Below are 18,021 nucleotides of genomic sequence, written 5' to 3' on the forward strand. Positions count from 1 at the left end.
CACAAAAACTGAGTGGCAGGAGCAACTGAGTTAAAGAGCTCAGCTCCAGAAGCGAGGGTCCCAGAGGACCATGCAGACCCTGGGTCTGGAGGCTTCACGTTGCTGGCTTAGACTTCACAACACTTCTCGCAGAAGCACTGGGAGATTTGGAAGGTGGGAAGAAGCAACTGGAGTGAAAAGCCACTTGGTCTGGAATAAATGCAGCATGTGTGGACTTACAGCTGCATGCCTGGGTGCCCTGTCTGGTGCCAGCACAAAGGCATTTCTGGGAAGTGGGTGCTACACTAGCACGTGAAATCCAGTGGGAAGTGGCTGATGTACCAGGCCTGGAATTCCCACGAGGACTAAGGGCTCGGGCCCCCCATAACCCATCACCACACATGCCATCGGGGTTTCCCTCATTCCTCAGTGGCTCTCACCATCCTCTGATGCTGGCAAAGGGAGGCAGAGAGGACCCAGGGGCTGCAATGCTCTGACACTATGTACCATAACAATGTGTCACAGCGTGTGCAGGCGGGAAGAGCATCCTTTCTGCTTGGACTTCACCCCCCACGTGGATAACAGGGGCCACCTGGACATACGAGCATGTCTCTGAATAAAGCAATAGTCCCTGACCCTTTTCTCCAAGGGCAATCAAGAGAGATTTCAGGGCCTTGGGATGACTGGTTAAGGGATCAGGAGTACAAGTAGTGTTCTCTATCCTTCCAGTTGCAGGGAATGGAGAGGGAAGAAACAGGAAGAGCCTGTTCAACAGGCAAGACCAACACCTGGCTCCGAGCCTGGTGTCCCCAGCAGAATTTTGGGTTTTTTGATCATGGGTTGATCTACATGACACCAGGCCTGCTGGCGACAGACAGGGTACACCTGTCTCAAAGGGGGAAAAGGATCTTTGCACAGGAGTTAGCAGGGCTCATTGAAAGAGCTTTAAACTAGATTTGAAGGGGGAAAGGGATAAAACCAGGCTCGCTAGAGATAATCCTGGGGGTGGCACGCCAATATTTGAGGGATGGTGTGCTAGTGAGGTCCTTCAGTCTGCTGTCTCAGTGGAGGTAGGGGATGGAGATCCATGCGGCAGCAAAGACACAAGGGTTATGGATGTGTTAGAAACCATGGGAGTGCCTGAGAATGGTCACGTAGGAATTAGGGCTTCTCCCCCCAAAAAGGTGGTGGGATCAATAGCCCAACTGAAGTGCATCTACACCAATGCACACAGCATGGGCAACAACAGGAGGAGCTGGAAGCCATTGTGCAGCAGGAGAACTATGATATAGTTGCCGTCATGGAAACATGGTGGGATGACTTGCACAACTGAAGTGCTGCAATGGATGGCTATAAACTCTTCAGACGGGATAGCCAAGGAAGGAGAGGCAGTGGGGTAGCCACTTTCAATCATTTATCAGCAGTCCTGGCTAACCGGGGAGGTCCCACTTGACTGGAAGTTAGGAAATGTGACGCCCATCTACAAGAAGGGCCGGAAGGAGGATCCGGGGAACTACAGGCCTGTCAGCCTGACCTCGGTGCCGGGGAAGGTTATGGAGCAGATCATCTTGAGTGCCATCACGCGGCACGTACAGGACAACCAGGTGATCAGGCCCAGTCAGCATGGATTTATTAAAGGCAGGTCCTGCTTGACTAACCTGATCTCCTTCTATGACAAGATGACCCACTTAGTGGATGAGGGAAAGGCTGCGGATGTTTTCTACCTAGACTTTAGTAAAGCCTTTGACACCGTTTCCCACAGCATTTTCCTGGAGAAACAGGCTGCTCATGGCTTGGATGGGCGTATTCTTTGCTGAGTAAAAAACTGGCTGGACAGCTGGGCCCAGAGAGTTGTGGTGAATGGAGTTAAATCCAGTTGGCAGCTGGTCACGAGCGGTGTTCCCCAGGGCTCAGTTTTGGGGCCAGTCTTGTTCAATATCTTTATCGATGATCTGGATGAGGGGATCGAGTGCACCCTCAGTCAGTTTGCAGACGACACCAAGTTGGGCGGGAGTGTTGATCTGCTCGAGGGTAGGAAGGCTCTGCAGAGGGACCTGGACAGGCTGGATCGATGGGCTGAGGCCAATTGTATGAGGTTCAACAAGGCCAAGTGCCGGGTCCTGCACTTCAGCCACAACAACCCCATGCAGCGCTACAGGCTTGGGGAAGAGTGGCTGGAAAGCTGCCCAGCAGAGAAGGACCTGGGGGTGCTGGTTGACAGCCGGCTGAATATGAGCTGGCAGTGTGCCCAGGTGGCCAAGAAGGCCAATGGCATCCTGGCCTGTATCCGAAATAGTGTGGCCAGCAGGAGTAGGGAAGTGATCGTGCCCCTGTACTCGGCACTGGTGAGGCCGCACCTCGAATACTGTGTTCAGTTTTGGGCCCCTCACTACAAGAAGGACATTGAGGTGCTGCAGCGTGTCCAGAGAAGGGCAACGAGGCTGGTGAGGGGTCTGGAGAACAAGTCCTGGGAGGAGCAGCTGAGGGAACTGGGGTTGTTTAGCCTGCAGAAAAGGAGGCTGAGGGGAGACCTCATCGCTCTCTACAACCACCTGAAAGGAGGTTGTAGCGAGGTGGGTGTTGGTCTCTTCTCCCAAGTAACTAGCGATAGGACGAGAGGAAATGGCCTCAAGTTGCACAAGAGGCTTAGACTGGATATTAGGAAAAATTTCTTCACTGAAAGGGTTGCCAAGCATTGGAAGAGGCTGCCCAGGGAAGTGGTTGAGTCACCATCCCTGGAGGTATTAAAAAGACGTCTAGAGGTGGTGCTTAGGGACATGGTTTAGTGGTGGACTTGGCAGTGCTAGGTTAACGGCTGGACTCGATGATCTTAAAGGTCTTTTCCAACCTAAATGATTCTATGATTCTTCTCAGGGTCTGCTGGAACTTCTGCCCAGCTTTATTCTTACTAGAAAGCTCTGAATTTCTCAAGCACAGGTTTTGGAGGGCAAATGCTGTAGGAAGTCATGGTCGTCTGTTTATTCCAGACCAACCGTAATACAAGCAAGGACCACACAAACCTCACCTCCTTGTCAAATGAAACCTGTTTTTGGTGATGCTCTGAGCCTGGCTAGATTTTAACCAGCAACGTGGCCTACCTATTCCCTGTGACTATCCCTGTGTCCTCTCATGTGACAGACTGCTGGAAAGCCAAACCCAGTTAGCTGGCAAGCCCTGGGCTCCCTGAAGCATGTCCAATTGGTCCAAGCAGAGCAGCACACCTGACACCCACATGTCCCCTGCATGTTTCTCTGCCCATTTTGACATCTGCTGCACATTTTTTGGCGTGCCTAGGAGCACGGCACGGCTCAGATGCATGTGGAGACTCATGGCATGGGCAGAGAAGTTGCAGCTGGGGGAACATGGTTCATGCATAATTAACAGACTCCTTCCAGCATCCAGGCTGTTGTGATGTCTCATATCAGAGCAAGGCCTTTAGTCTGGTGTTTTGGCAGAATGAATCTCTATAAATTAACCCCTTCCCCCATCCCTGGATTGCAGGCATTTAAAAGCAAAGATCTTAAAGCAGCAACACTGCAAACCTGCTGAGACTGGGGGATTAAAGTTGTTGGACAACATGGCAGGTGTCCTGCCAAGCAGCAGTCAGGCAGCAAATGAGCAAAAATATCCCACCAGCTGTGAGCAACCAGAAGATCCAGAGCTTTTGTCCATCCATCCGTCCATCCATCCATCCATCCATCCATCCATCCCTCTATCCATCCATCCATCCTCCTGCTTCTCCAGTCTGCCAGTCACTGACACAGGAGCCATGGGTATGAAGGCTTTAAATGCTCCTCTCCATTGCAGTATTTGTGCAAAACCTATGATTTTAAAAAGGCCCTGAAGATACAGGGTTTTAGAAGCACATCATAGTACTGCAGGCACCCTGGTGTTGATACATAGTGGAGGAGGTATCCGCCGTGATTGGACTCTGCAGTGGATTTCGTCTATACAGCTCCTTTGTAGCTGCTCCTGAGCCACATCCACTCTGACACTCTGATTTTAGCAAATAGAAAATCTGTTTGAACCAACCTACCCAGACCTACAACTGTCTGCAGTCTTGGGGAGTTCAACTCTGCTTTACAGTTGTTATCTCTGACTCTTCCTGTATTGTGGGTTGTTTCAGCTCCAAAGATCCTCAGTTATACAGTGCTGGGGTTGGGATCTGGTCCCAGTTCTCCTCTGGCTCTATTTTGACTGTGGTGATGCTCTGTTAAGAGCTGATGAGTGTTTGTTTATATGGCCTCTTCATCAGGATACACACATCTGCAAGAAAAGTGGCCGAGGTCCCAGTGTGTTTGAACTTCAGTCTGAGCTCCTGAGCTAAAAAGCTTGAGGCAAGTTCACTGGTGTCTCCTGGTTGTCCCAACTTGCTTAATCAGTTGTGCTGAGTATAAGCTTTGGCTGGTCCCTGCTGAGCTCCAGCTGCAGCCTGCAGCCTGCAAGCAATGGGTGCAATCACAGCAAGAGAGACTTCATGGCCTGTGCCTTATAACAGGGGCTTTCTAGGATACCGATGCTGTAGCCTGAGTCTTACCAGATGCTCTGGCACATGGAGGAGAGGGGGTTTCATCACTGCACCATTTCCATTACAGAGCCCTAGTGGACCCTCCTTCCTCCCTGCTGCCTTTCCAGTACCTGAATAAGCCACAGCATCTGTAAATGTACAGCAGAGAAGCTATCACAGCGGTGGCATAACTTTGCTTGGTGAATTTATAAAAAGAAAAGCCATCCTCCAAAAGATAATTGAGGAGGATGGCCAGGGCCTCGGGACAGCAGTGAAGGGAGAGCCAGACTTAAGCAGTGCTGGGAATGGTCCACTCCAACCTTCTAGGAAAAACCTCTGCTTGCTTGAGATCCTAGGTCTGAAAATTAAATTGCTGACTAGCACATCTCAGGATGTTAATGATACGTACTAAGGGGGTGTGTCAGATACAGCAATAAAAATAAACTGAATTGCCTGAGGCAGGCATGGGGGAGCTCTCAGAGGAGCGTAGGAAGGCTTTTCCAGCAAGCAAGTCTTCTTTGCAAGCTGCTGCAGTAAGATAGAGATATCGTCTGCAGGCAAATATCTGCCTTGGATCTGCTCATGCTGGTGCTTGGGAACCTTTGGAGACTGCTGATGCCAAAGAAACGGAAATACGGATCAGGCCTTAAATACTTTAGTAATGACATTATTAATCTGTGTTACATTAGCAGCGGGAGTTTTCACTCACAAGCCTCTGAGCAGAAGCACTGAAGCAAACAAGGAAACAGGTTTGTCCCAAGTACAACACGTAGGTTATGAAACAGTGCAAGAGAACAAGAGTGACATGACTGGCAGGCACCGGGTCCCAGCTTGGCCCCTGGCTAAGGTCATCGCAAATGTCAGACCTGGGCTCCTAAGAAACCCTTTCTGAGGCATTTGGGTTGCAGAGCTTTGCGATTTGGGGAAAATGAGAAATGTGGGGAAAATCAGTCCAAGAGACCATGGTGTTTTGCACGTGCACATCTGGGTGGTGTGCCAAAGCACTCGGCCAAGGGGAATGGTAGCAGAGGACAGACAGACAGCTCCTGAGTGAATGACGACATTTCTTCAGAATGGTCTGGAGGGACAGCACGGGTAGCCAGCCATTGCAGAGAGCTGCTTGGGAATGCTCTGAAGCCATTGTAAGCCCAGAGCTCACAAAGCTGCTGCTGTTATCCTGCAGGAGCCTTTAAAGCTTTCTGGTACCACCAAGTCCTTAGTTGTGCCCTGTTCAGCGCTGGCAGAGCATCTGTAGAGCTTTCTACCTGCCTAAAGGTCACATTCCTGACAACCTGGTGAGCTGCCAGTTGTTAAAGGTGCATTTCACAGCTCAGCAGCTACCGGGGACTCAACAGTCATTATCAGCTGAGGAAAGAAGGGCTCGGTTTTAGGTATCTCCCTGCAAGGTGAGATTGCTTGACACTGTGACCTTGCTAGAGCTTGAATGTTCAAGCTGGAGATTTAGAGGGAGGGGGCTGTGTCTGCAGCCAGGCATTCAAACAGAGAGCTTTGGGGGTTTCAGATGTGCCGGTAAAGGGACTCTGCAGCATTGCTGAGACCTTTCTTTGCAGCTTTAGTGGTGACCCGAGGACAATAGGGTCACCCACCAAATCCCTGGTCTGCTGGCCATAATGATGGTGCAGAGGGGTTAGGAGAACAGGTGATTTTCTAAGGGCTGTTATGAAATCTGAAAGGCACAGTGCTGTGATTAAGGTGGGGTCCTGAGGCCACCAGTGCAGGGATGCATCAGGCCCAGCTCCTGCAGCTGAAATTCATCAGTATGTTCCACCTCCGAACAGCTCTTGGACCCTTCTGTCTGCACTCTCACTGGGTAACATGCTTTATCCTCTGTCTCACCCCTTTTCTTCTCTCTGTGCAAACCTCATACCCTAGGAAGTGTAGCAAAATGGAATTAAAAGATGAAAAATAATTACTCCAGTTATTGGTGGCTCGGGCTAGATGTGTGGTGCTAAATTGCGGTTCTCAGGGTTGCCAGAGAGGAAATACAACATTTATTACTTACTTTTTTTTTTTCATGGAAAATATTAAATTCTTCTGCAAGCTGGTTATTTTCCCCAATGTTCAGCTCTGACCCATTTACCTCCTTGCCAGAGGGTAATCACACCTCAGTGCCACCTCCTGAACAGAGTCAGGACTGCTGCTGTGTGTGTCACTGTCACTTAGTGCCAGATGCCAGGGGAGAGTCTCCTACCCCCTGGCACAGCTGAGGGACTCCAGCCTCTTCATTAATGCCACAGCGAACTTCCCAGCAGCTGCTGCCAGCTGAGCAACGTCAGGCAGTGGCCCTGCCTGTGTTCCAGCCTCTCTGTTCACAACCGAAGGGAGCGGGGTTTGAAGTTTGCACTCAGGTGTAACTAACTTCTCTGTGCCCTGAGCAGTGTATATAGTACTACACCTAAGCCTCCCTGTCTCTGCAAAGCAGTGGTGCTAGTTGTATGTGGCTTCTAGTTGTAGCAAACAGATACTTCTTCTTTTTCTGTCTTTAATTGCTACCTTGGAAGGACCTGTTGCCACCATAGGCCTTGCAGTGTGCCAGACAGATGGTGAGGAGCCAGTTCATTACCTCCTCTCGAGAGAGAAATGATGCAGAATGATTTGGCTGGCACAGGCGCACATGGGTCAGCATGAGGGACCTGCAGTAAAACCTTCACATGCAGCACCAGGCTGTGCACCAGGCTCCCTGCACTCCCGTCCCCGCAGCGTTTGCCAGAGTTAGTGAAAGGGGAGATGAAGTCTAGGGAAAGCTGCAGGGGTGAAAGTGCAATGCCACGCACTTACCCAACTGTCCCCCGCCATGTGCGGGGTCAGTAGTATAGAGCTCTAGACCTGGAGCTCTGAGTTGATGGCACTGGTTGCGGATTTGTCCTGCATCTGCTTATGGTGCTGTTGAGGACGAAGCTGAAGAGCTGACAGGAGAGCAGCATAGCTGCTGATCCCACTCTCAGAACCCAGATTTGGGGGTGATGTGTGCTGGGAGGTCTATCGCGCTCTCTCAGCTCTGAGGTGGCCTTTGCTCTGTTTTGTGAGGGGAGAGGAGTGGCACAGCTGTGCATCTCCTGTGGACTCCAGCACCCCTTGACCCTCATGTTGTGACTGGCACCACCAAGCTCCCAGCCCTCAGAGGAGGGCAGTTCGCTACCTCAACCTCTCCATGGCACAAAGGGGCCACTGGTGTGTCTGGGTTTGGTGGAGGCGTGGAGCAGGTCGGGCTATGGCAGAGTGGGAATGGGCTGTTTAAAAGAACACTGAGTGTCCCCAGTGCTCGGTGTTTGCCTTTGGCTGGGCCAGCTGCTGGAGCGGATGGGAGGAAGGGGACTGGGGCTAGCTGAGCACAGTCCTGCCTCAGCAGGGAACAGGTTCTCTTCTGTTCAGCAGCTTTATGGCCACCTACTCTGTGGCCAACTACGAAATAAACTGGTACCACCCACCTCACTGATACTGCACATCCGTGACATATGATTTGAGGGCTGTCTGCCCTTGCAGGACATAAGCCAAGGAGCAAGGCTGGCAGAGGCAGACACTTCAGCTCACCTCTGAGCCAAGCCAGGCAATCTCCTTCCAGCTGCAACCCGCAGACCTCAGCCTCAGGCTGAAGCTCTTGTCTGTTCCTCTCCAAAGGCAGCCCTTTGCAGGGGAGTGCATTTGGTTCAGGGGTTTGGTCATTGGACTGGTAGCAATGCCATGTATGCCTGTACCAGCACAAGTCACCTGTTGTCCTTCTTGCCCTTCAATCAGGGTTCAAAGTCCTCCCTACCTCCCAAAACACATTGGTAACTCCTGGCTGGCCTGGGCATTAAAGAGGGACTCAGCAACTGAACTCCCTTCTTGCCCTGCAAAAGGATGGGACAACATTTGACAGGTGAACCTGCTGTCCCAGGATATGTTTGACAAACAGGCAGGGTGCTGAGGGCTCACCAGAGATGCCACCTCACTGGGACACTGAATTTGGGCTGAATCCAGGCTAAACATTTTCAATTCCTCTGAATCGTCTATACCTGCAGGAGGTTGAAGTCCACCTTTATTTGTCCTTCTGCCAGTCCCACTGAGATTTCAAGGGCATGTATCTCACAGCTAAAGGTGGCCTATATACTTTGATGCCAGGATAGACTGTCTCTCCCCAGCCTGTTTACGCATTTGATTTCTGATTTGCAGGAGGGGCTATGGACCATGTCCCCAGGTCTTGTTAAAGAAAGCAATTTCTGCTCTTGGTTTTTATAGGGCAGTTCTCTCAGCAGTGTAAATCTGAGTGGGGAGGTTTTATGCTGGATGACAGAGAGGAATCTGGGCTTAGGATATTTATACTGTAGCTTATACAAAGCTGTTTGACATAGTAAAAGGATTTGGGGGAGTTATTTCTTTTTTTTTCTTCTTCTGAGGAAGAAGCATTGGCGCATTGGCATTTACCTTGGAATGCAGCCTGAACGTGTCATCACCTAAAGGCAGGGTGCCCTGACCACAGCAACTTGTGTTGGTTGTTACAAGTTTTGTGGGATGTGCGTTGCCGCTGTGAGATCCTACCTACTGCTGTAATCCTGTCAGATCTCACAAAGTGGCACAGAGCCAGCTCATGGGAGGCCTCTGAAGGAAAGCTTGGCTGTCTGAGACACTTCTCATGGTAATAGGATGCCCTGGCCGAGGACGCTGCCTGGCTTCTATTTGAGGTAGCAACTGAATGTCCTGGTTTGTGATGGCCACCACAGACCTACTGTCACGGGGATGTTACTTTCGGTGTCTTGCCCCTAGTCCGTCCTGCCTCCCTCAGGTCTCTCTGCTTTCCTGGTGAGATGCAGGATTCCTCCCCATTTCCTTTTCAGCAGTGCTGACAGGAAACATGGGCCATGCACTGTTGAACAACTGCCGTGCTCCACCCCAGATGTGGACCAGGTAAAACCATCTATGCGTAGGGTGCACATGTAAGTCATAGGTGCTCTTTGAGATCTCCAAAACCACCACAATGATGTAAAACAACAATGTTCCCCATGTAACTAATCTCTTCTATTTTTCCTTCCTCCCTCCCTCCCTCCCCCTTGTCCTCTCTCCTCTCTCCATTGCCTCCTGTTGCAGTGGCAGGCCATCTCTCTGACAGTCATTGAGAAGGTTCAGATAGCAGCAGCCATCCTGGGTTCCCTCTTCCTCATCGCCAGTATCTCGTGGCTCATCTGGTCGACCTTCAGTCCTTCGGCCAAATGGCAGCGCCAGGACCTGCTCTTCCAGATCTGCTATGGAATGTATGGCTTCATGGACATTGTCTGTATAGGTGGGTGATTGCATCTCGTGGCACGGCCGAGGTCGCCCGCCCACTCACCCGCGGAGAGGAGCGGGAGATGGCATGGAGGGCCAGCTGGTACAGCTCAGCTCGGATTGAGCCTCCCCAGCTTTTCCTCCTCTTTGCTTTTGCGACACCTATTTTAAAGTCCTCTCTGCTTGTCTGGGCAGCCCTGGAGTATCTCCTTGGCTGGGCTGGCAGAGCAACCTGCAGCAACCCCAGAGAGAAACAAATCTCTCTTCAGAGCAAGAAGAGCGTGGGGAGGTCTGGGGGAGGCTGGGAAGTGTAAGGCTTTTGAGAAACTCCTTCCTTTCTGGTATAACTAATTTAGGGACTGTCCCATGGTTGAGTATGGCAGGGTCTCTCCACATGCAACTCCTTGGCTTTCCAGCCCAGTCTCTCTGCCGGGCAGGGGTGGCTGCCTCTTCCTTGGCCCACCCTGGAGCTGCAAGTCCCAACCAGCCCAGGTCATGGCCCAGCCTGGCGTCCTTGTCAGGTTGCTGGTACAGAGTAGCTCTGAGGAAGAAGCTGCCCCACACTGAGCAAGCCCTGACAGCAAAGCAGATGCTGACAGCCTGGCCCCAGAATGTCTCCCTGAGAGCAAGAGCTGTAGCCCCAGTGCAGGCCTGCAGGATGGGGGGACGTAGCTAATGATACCTATGGGCAGAGGCACTCACCAGCCAGGCCATTGAAAGAGCGGTGGTTACCGAAACAGTTCAGTGAACATCAGCCACCTCTAAACATGCTCCTGAGCAGTGTCCACCCAAGCATGGGCCATCAGATAACGTCAGTTCAAGTGACCCTGCCAGGAAGCAAGGAGGGTCCCAGAGAGCTCCTCATGTCTGGGTCCTTCCATCATTGGTATAAAGACAGAAGGGGCCTCCCAGAAACTTGGTAGGACAAGGCAGTCCTCTTGACTTGGTGGATTTGTGTTTGTGTGGGCAGGGCCACTCCAGAGAAAGGAGCACAGCCCCCAGTTCAGCCCTCAGGAGAAGCAGCACAGACATTATCACAGAGCAGCAGTACAGAAGTAAAACAAACCCAATGGCAGGGACAGAGGTCTGGACAGCACACCCTGGTATCCAGGTTCAAATGGCTCTTGGCTTCAGCATCCTTCCAGCACAGGACTTGGGCGTGCCGAAACCCAGACCAATTCCTCCCGCTGTTGCCACTGCTGTGCTGACAAGGAGATAGCCTGTAGACATCATTCTGCTCTTCCATGAGATGCTGGTGGAGCTACCACATGTCTCCAGGAACGAAGGGTGGCAAAGAGGGCTGAAAGAGAGACGGGCAGCACCCACATGTTGGCACAATAGCCACTGGGGACATCCTCTTGCTGGTGTGATTGGGAATGGGAAAAAATTATCCCTGTGTGTGTGCGGTGTGCGTGTGTGTCCCCTTGTTGGCAGAGGACAGAAGTGGAGAACCCTGGCCTGGGCGGACGTCAGTAACATGATTAACTGGCTTTGATAAAGCTTCAAGAGCTGAGGGGAACTGATTAGCTCATCTGTCAACAGGAGCTAAATCCTCCCACACGGCAGAGAACAAACCACGCCAGCCATGAACTGAAGGGGAACTGGGCAGACAGATTTGGATTTGAGGTTTTTTTGTTTTCTTATTAATTTTTTTAAGGGTCTGGCCTCTATTTCTCTTCTCCACCTTCTCTGAAGGGAAAAAAAGCCCCTTTTCCATCTCCACTGATGTCACCATCAAGCTTAATGCCCTAAGCTGGGATCTTTGATTTTTTCCAGCTAAAGATCAAGCAGCCATCCTGTTCCCAGGAACATTTCAGAGTCGTGGCTTGGGGCAGCCCCTTGTCTCACGGTCCTCCCTGCACAGCTAGCAGTCTTGGTGAGCCAGGCATGCTGGCTTTCCCACGAACTCAAAAGCAAGTGGGAAGCATTACAGATGCAATGAGTTAACATGTCTGTATGTGGCTTCTCTTGCCCAGCACCTCAGAGCAGTGTCCGCCTAGACATGGCTCCACTTGTGTGCAGCATGTCTGCCTGTGCTGCCAGGCAGCCCACCCATGCTCAACCAGGAGGGATGATGTTCTGGACCATGCGAGCCTTTCATACATTTCAAACATTTCCCTAGAAAAGCTCATATGTGCATGCAGCCAGCCCTTTGCCCCTGTCACGCTCCAGTGTAAAACTTTCTCGTATTGTGTGCATCAACACCCTTTGCAATCCCAGCTGCTGCTGCTGCTGCCGGGTCTGCAGTGGAGAGGAAGGGCAGCTCTGAGCAGTGCTAGCTGAGATCTGCTGTTCACTCTCCTCCCTGCCTCCTCCTCTTCTTTCTCTGCACAGGTTGAACCAAGTGACAAATGAGGTCTTCACGGGGAGCTCTGGCTTCCTGGCTGTCAATGTGGTCAGGTCTCTCCTCTGAGTGACTTCTCTCCAGCCCTGCTGATTTCAGGGGGCTGCACTAGTGCTAGCCAAAAGGCTGGTCTGTCCCGTGGAGAGGCCAGGCCAGGTCAGGTCAGCAGAAGGGGCTGATCAAAGGGAACTCCGCAACTGGGTTTAATTCCTTATTCATTATAGCTTTGCTCGACTGTGATAGATGCAGCAATGCCAGCTCCCTAGAAGACTTGCAGTGAGTTCCTCACTGTGGAACAGCTATTCTCCTTCTCTTTATCCTTCTCCCAAACCTTGCAGCCTCATGCAGGGTCTTTGATCACAGCTGGGCAAAGCTGGCTCCGTAGATTCAGAGTTCTGCTCCTGACTGCCAGGATGGCCCAAAGCCTCTTGTTACTCCTCCTTGGGCTTTAGTTCCACTTCTGTAAGTTCAGAAGAAAACCTCCCATGGATAATGGCAGTGACAACGGTTCTTGAAATACCAGGGTGCTGTCTACGCATTTCGGTGTCTCCTCCTCCGCAGTCCAGCCCTTTTCCCCTTTTGCTTTCCAGCCTATGGGTGGGTAGGAAAGATTTAGCAACTAAGAAATGCTCAGCGATGGGGAAAGAGCAGGACATTAAGTGCACTCAGTTCTACCATACTTATTTTTTTCAGCTAATATAACACATATCGTCTGTGCATTGTTCGGTAACAGGCTGGTCAGCCTTAGCTAGCAGAATGTTGTACTGTAGGTCCTACACTACTTGTATGATTCCAATTGTTCCTTCTCCCAGTTTGACCCCAAGTTTTGCTTTCACTGGCAGAGGAGCAGAGGCTTGAAAGACAAAGTATTTACTAAATAGCAGATGCGCTGAAGCAGAGCTCCTCTCTAGTTCCTGCCAGTTCCCTCTTTGGTTGTCCTTGGATGTCTCATGTCCATTGAGTAGCCAGTGACATTTGTCCAGGAGGCCTGTGTACACACCCTGTCACTGGAAGTGCTCAGCAGGACACTCTGTGGCACTCTGGAGTCTCAAAGCTGAAGAAGACACCAAATCTGCAGAGATCCTGACTATCGTCAGACAGGGAATATGCACCTAGTCAGCAAGTGCCCAGCTGTTTTGTGTGATCTCCTCTCTACCAAGTCATTAAGGGATTTAGGTAACAATTTGCCAGGTCAGAGATATCTGTGGCAATTTGCATGGGCAATCCCATGGCAGCACTGGTCTTTCCAATGTGGAGTCAAAGGTGAGGGCACGAGTGCTGACTTGCACGTATGGCTCCCTAAACACAGATCATTTTGTTGTTGTTATCTTCACTTGAGCTGTACTTGATCTGAAATAGTCAGATCATCTCCAAGCTGAGCTCTCAAAATACAGCTGTTAACCCAGAGACTATTGATCCATGCATCAAAATCCAGGGGTCTTGGGTTTGACCCTCAGCCAGTCACATTCAGTAATACACTATTTTTCTTTGGACTTTGCTAGATCTTAGCATGCTCCACAAAAACAGTTGTAAGGGATAGACACCATTTGCTACCCCTTCACCCACCACGGAAACAAAACCACAACCAAAGTAAAATGAATCTGCTCCTCACAACCAGCAGGACAGATGGTATGGCCCCAAGTACCAGAAGCTATGTCCATCTGGGCAAGATGTGCAGAATGGTCTTTCAACATTGTTCTTCCCCTTGCTCTCAGACATCTAACAGGAGGGCAGGAAGCACTGGAAAGGATTGCTTGGGATTTGTGGGAGTCTCCAATACTGGATTTTTTTTTTTAAAAGCCTGTTAGAAAACATATGTCAAGAACATGTTGTGGAGAGATGATCCCATTTTGTGAAGGAGGAACAGACAAAATGCTTCTTCATATACAGCCAGGCCCAGCATCTTTGATTCTGATCGATCTCTCTCTTTCATGTGTGCTATCTCTGGTCATGTCTGTGGGACAGATATGAGAGTTGAATTAAACTAGAAACTGGTAATGATGCCAGTATAGGTATTGCTCTGCTATGAAGCCATCTACAACACAGACATTTGAGATCAGCAACTAGGAAGTGAATGAAAAGTGAGATGGAGACTGTTCATTTGATTAACTGCTCTCTCCATGGGTCCATGAGAGGTAAATCCAAAAAGCTGGCATAGAGAGGGATTAGCAGAAATGCAGTTATCAAAATGCAGAGATAAATGGAGTGAGCCTTCACAGGCCTGAGTTACTGAGCAGGGAGAGTAGCAGCTTAGAGCTGGGCTGTACATCCTGAGAGATACGTGCCTGTTAATTAAATGACAGTCCTTGGAGGGGGAAGGAGAGGTTTGCCTCTCTCTCTGTCAAGGTGCAATTAGGGAAAGTTGGCGTTTGTAGATTAAGGTGTCATTTGGGGTCAGGAGGACAGGAAACCATCTCCTGTTAAACAAAGAGGAACTCTGCCAGCTAATGATAGTATGTCACAGTCTAGGCTCAGGCATCACCAGATCAGCTCCAAGGGGGAAGCGCATCTCAGGAAGGCCATTAGCAGGCTGTGCGCACAGGGCTGGCACTGTCATGGTTTGTGTGCGCAGTCCTGCTTGTGCTCACACAGGGGTATCCCTGTGGTTGGCATGAGGGGGGCTTATCCCCAGCAATGCGAAAGCAATCCTATCTGCCTCTCCTTGGGTCACTGTCTGGTTGAGACTGTTGCTTTGTCCATGCCCACCTAGTCCTTGCTCTCTGACTCACCCTGTCTTGGTGCTGGCAGCTGCACACTTTTGCAAGCACTAAATCCTCATGCTCTTTGAAGCTTTTCCCTCGCTTTCCTTGGCAGCCAGTCCCTGAGGGTATTTGCCTTCACAACAGTAACTGCACTGCAGCTCAGTAGCACAAGAGACAGGCAAAGCAGGACCATTCATCCTGCCAACGATTTTTGTTGGCACACCATGGCAATCCATTACAGATCAGGAAGTGTGTGCCCGCTGTTTTTAATCCCAGCTGCCAGCAAGAATAATCAAAAGCATCCAGTATGTCTGACGGCATCTCAGCACAACCGTAGGTAATAACATAAGAAATCAATAGCCAATTAAAACTGATCCACAGCATTTGATCTTTCATAGTGCAATGGGAACAGTAATTAATGGAGCTTCCTTGAGACAGTCACAATTCAAACTTCCTACCAAGACTAATGTGGTTTTGTTTTAAATGAGCTTTGCTTCCTAGAGGAAATGCCAGGCTGAGGTAGCCTCAGGGTGTTTTCTAGCCAGGTCACTCGGGCCCTCAACATTCAAAGGATTTAGGAGTCAAAGTCCCAATAAAATAAAGAGAAACTGAGAAATTAAGTGTCTTCAGGGTCTTCATCTGTATTGATCCCATTCTCAAAAGGAAAGCAAATGTTTTCATTCAGGTCTGCGTAGTCCCCCAAGGTACAAAGCAGGAAGAATTGCTACAGCAGTAGGGAATCAGTTCTGGGGAAGCACCAAGCCCATTGCATTGGCTTGATGACACCCTAAAGGCAGAGCACAAGGCAGAGAAATTCAGCAAATGTCTTCAGAGGAGGAACCTGAGACCAACCCAGACAGCAAACGTGCATGGCTTTGACATACCTGGAAGAGACCCATGAGAGTATGCAGAAGTCTTCCGTGCCCTTCAGCATAATGCACTGCTTGCCACGCTGTTCATGCACTTCTTGCCACGCTGTTCATGCACTTCTTGCCCAGTTTGCCTGCAAACTGGAGCTACCAGGAGCTAACTGGAGTGACCAGATCCAGGCCCTATCATCAGAGCAGGTAGTTGGGATAAAGTGAGGCAGCTAATTCCCTTTTTTTGCACTGTGAATCCTGGTTTGCATTCATTCAGCCACAACATGCATGCTCGAAAAATTACTGAGCAAATAATTGATTTATCAGCTGTAAAGGGGGATGTGGAGACAGGAACAGTCCCCACAGGGCACATTGTGGGGCTCTCAATCCAGCTGGGCAGGGACTGTCCCTCAAGAGCAGTCATTCAGTGCCCTGTACCTGGTCCAGCAGCAGGAAAAGCAATGCTGCACAGCTGATTTGCCAGCTGATTTCTTGGCTGCTATCCAGGAACAGTGGATGCTCAGCAAAGCCAAGACATGCCGCCCCTCCGTTCCTTGAAAGATGGGACGTATTTTTATCTAATGCTGCATTGATTGTTCAATAAGAGAGTAGAGTGGGCCAGCCAGCACATGTGCACATGTGCTGCTTTCACCAGCGGGCATTTCTGCAGAGGTTCAATGCACCTACTGAACTCCAGTGCAGCTCTGGCAGCTCTCCGCAGAACGAGCATATTGCTGCTGAGCAAAGAGCCACGGGGTTTGGACCTGGCTCTGAACCCCCTCCCTTTTTGCAGGGAAGGAGCTTGGCTTCCAGCACAGTCAGAGCAGCACCTGGCCTTTCACACGTGTCCTTTCAACTCCACAATCCTTTACCACATCCATCTCCATGCAGTTTCCCACTGTTGCAACAGAGCTCCGGAGATGTATTTTGTCATGAATAACCATATGGTGCTTTCTGCTCCAGTGGATCAATGTGTTTAGCATTTAATGAGGGCAACATAATTAACATTTTCTGAGGGGGAAAAGAAATCCTTTTGCCTTGTGAACTGCATCTTGTGCTTTCGAGGGTGATACGTTATAATCAGAACGATGCTTCCCTGTCACTAAACACCATGCTGGAATCAAGAGCCTGGTGTCCCTGGGTTAAGTTCCCATCCATGGGCAGAGGCAGAAGCACTCACCTGCCTGTCACAGCTTCTACACTACGGCAGGAGATTCCCTCGTAGGCAGCTGGTAGGATCTTCCACACCAGCTGTATAAATTGTGCTGTCTAGTAAAGGATGGAAAAAGTCCTCAGCTCTGTGCCAGGCTCTGTTTTTCCAACTGCTTTCTGTCCCATTGCTCCTCCTACTACAGCCTCCATCCCCGCAGACATGTTACTGCTGGAGGTGGGAGGCTGTGGTCCATGGCATACCTTTGTAGCCATAGCAAGAGAAGTCAACTCTGTAGTCAAAGATGAGGCCACAGGGGGGTCATCCCCCATGCATAGTGGATGAGGCTGCTTTTGCTGTGTTCCCAGCTCTGTAGGGAGCCAGAAGCAGAGGTAAGAAGAGATTAACATGAAGCCACACTGGGATCACTTCTTAAAGTAGTGAGTGATCGGTTCTTCTCCTGAAGGGATGGATACCTACCAACAGACCCATCTTTCATAGAATCATAGAATCATAGAATAGTTTGGGTTGGAAGGGACCTCTAAAGGTCATCTAGTCCAACCCCCCTGCCGTGGGCAGCGACATCTTCAACTAGATCAGGTTGCTCAGAGCCCCGTCCAACCTGACCTGGAATGTTTCCAGGGACGGGGCATCCACCACCTCTCTGGGCAACCTGGGCCAGTGCTTCACCACCCTCAGCATAAAAAATTTCTTCCTTCTATCTAGTCTAAATCTACCCCCCTTTAGTTTAAAGTCATTCCCCCTTGTCCTGTCACAACAGGCCCTGCTAAAAAGTTTGCCGCCATCTTTTTTATAAGCCCCCTTTAAGCACTGAGAAGCTGCAAGAAGGTCTCCCCGAAGCCTTCTCTTCTCTAGGCTGAACAACCCCAACTCTCTCAGCCTTTCTTCATAGGAGAGGTGTTCCATCCCCCTGATCATTTTCGTGGCCCTCTTCTGGACCCGCTCCAACAGGTCCATGTCTTTCTTATGCTGAGGGCTCCAGAGCTGGACGCAGGACTCCAGGTGGGGTCTCACCGGAGCAGAGTAGAGGGGCAGAATCACGTCCCTCGACCTGCTGGCCACGCTTCTTGGGATGCAGCCCAGGATACGATTGGCCTTCTGGGCTGCGAGCGCACATTGCTGGCTCATGTCCAGCTTTTCATCCACCAGGACCCCAAGTCCTTCTCGGCAGGGCTGCTCTCAATCCCTTCATCCCC

General features: G+C 50.5%; 1 protein-coding gene across 1 annotated transcript in view; it reads left to right on the plus strand.

Moving 5' to 3' along the window:
• The window catches only part of MARCHF4 (membrane associated ring-CH-type finger 4), a 108,116-nt gene that overhangs the window by 75,674 nt on the left and 14,421 nt on the right, over window positions 1-18,021 (plus strand). The window contains exon 3 of the mRNA XM_076340799.1: window positions 9,572-9,764. Within this exon, the coding sequence (XP_076196914.1) occupies window positions 9,572-9,764 (193 nt within the window). The remainder of the gene's footprint in view (window positions 1-9,571; window positions 9,765-18,021) is intronic.

The sequence above is a fragment of the Aptenodytes patagonicus genome, chromosome 6, assembly GCF_965638725.1.
Source record: "Aptenodytes patagonicus chromosome 6, bAptPat1.pri.cur, whole genome shotgun sequence".
NCBI classification, from domain to species: domain Eukaryota; kingdom Metazoa; phylum Chordata; class Aves; order Sphenisciformes; family Spheniscidae; genus Aptenodytes; species Aptenodytes patagonicus.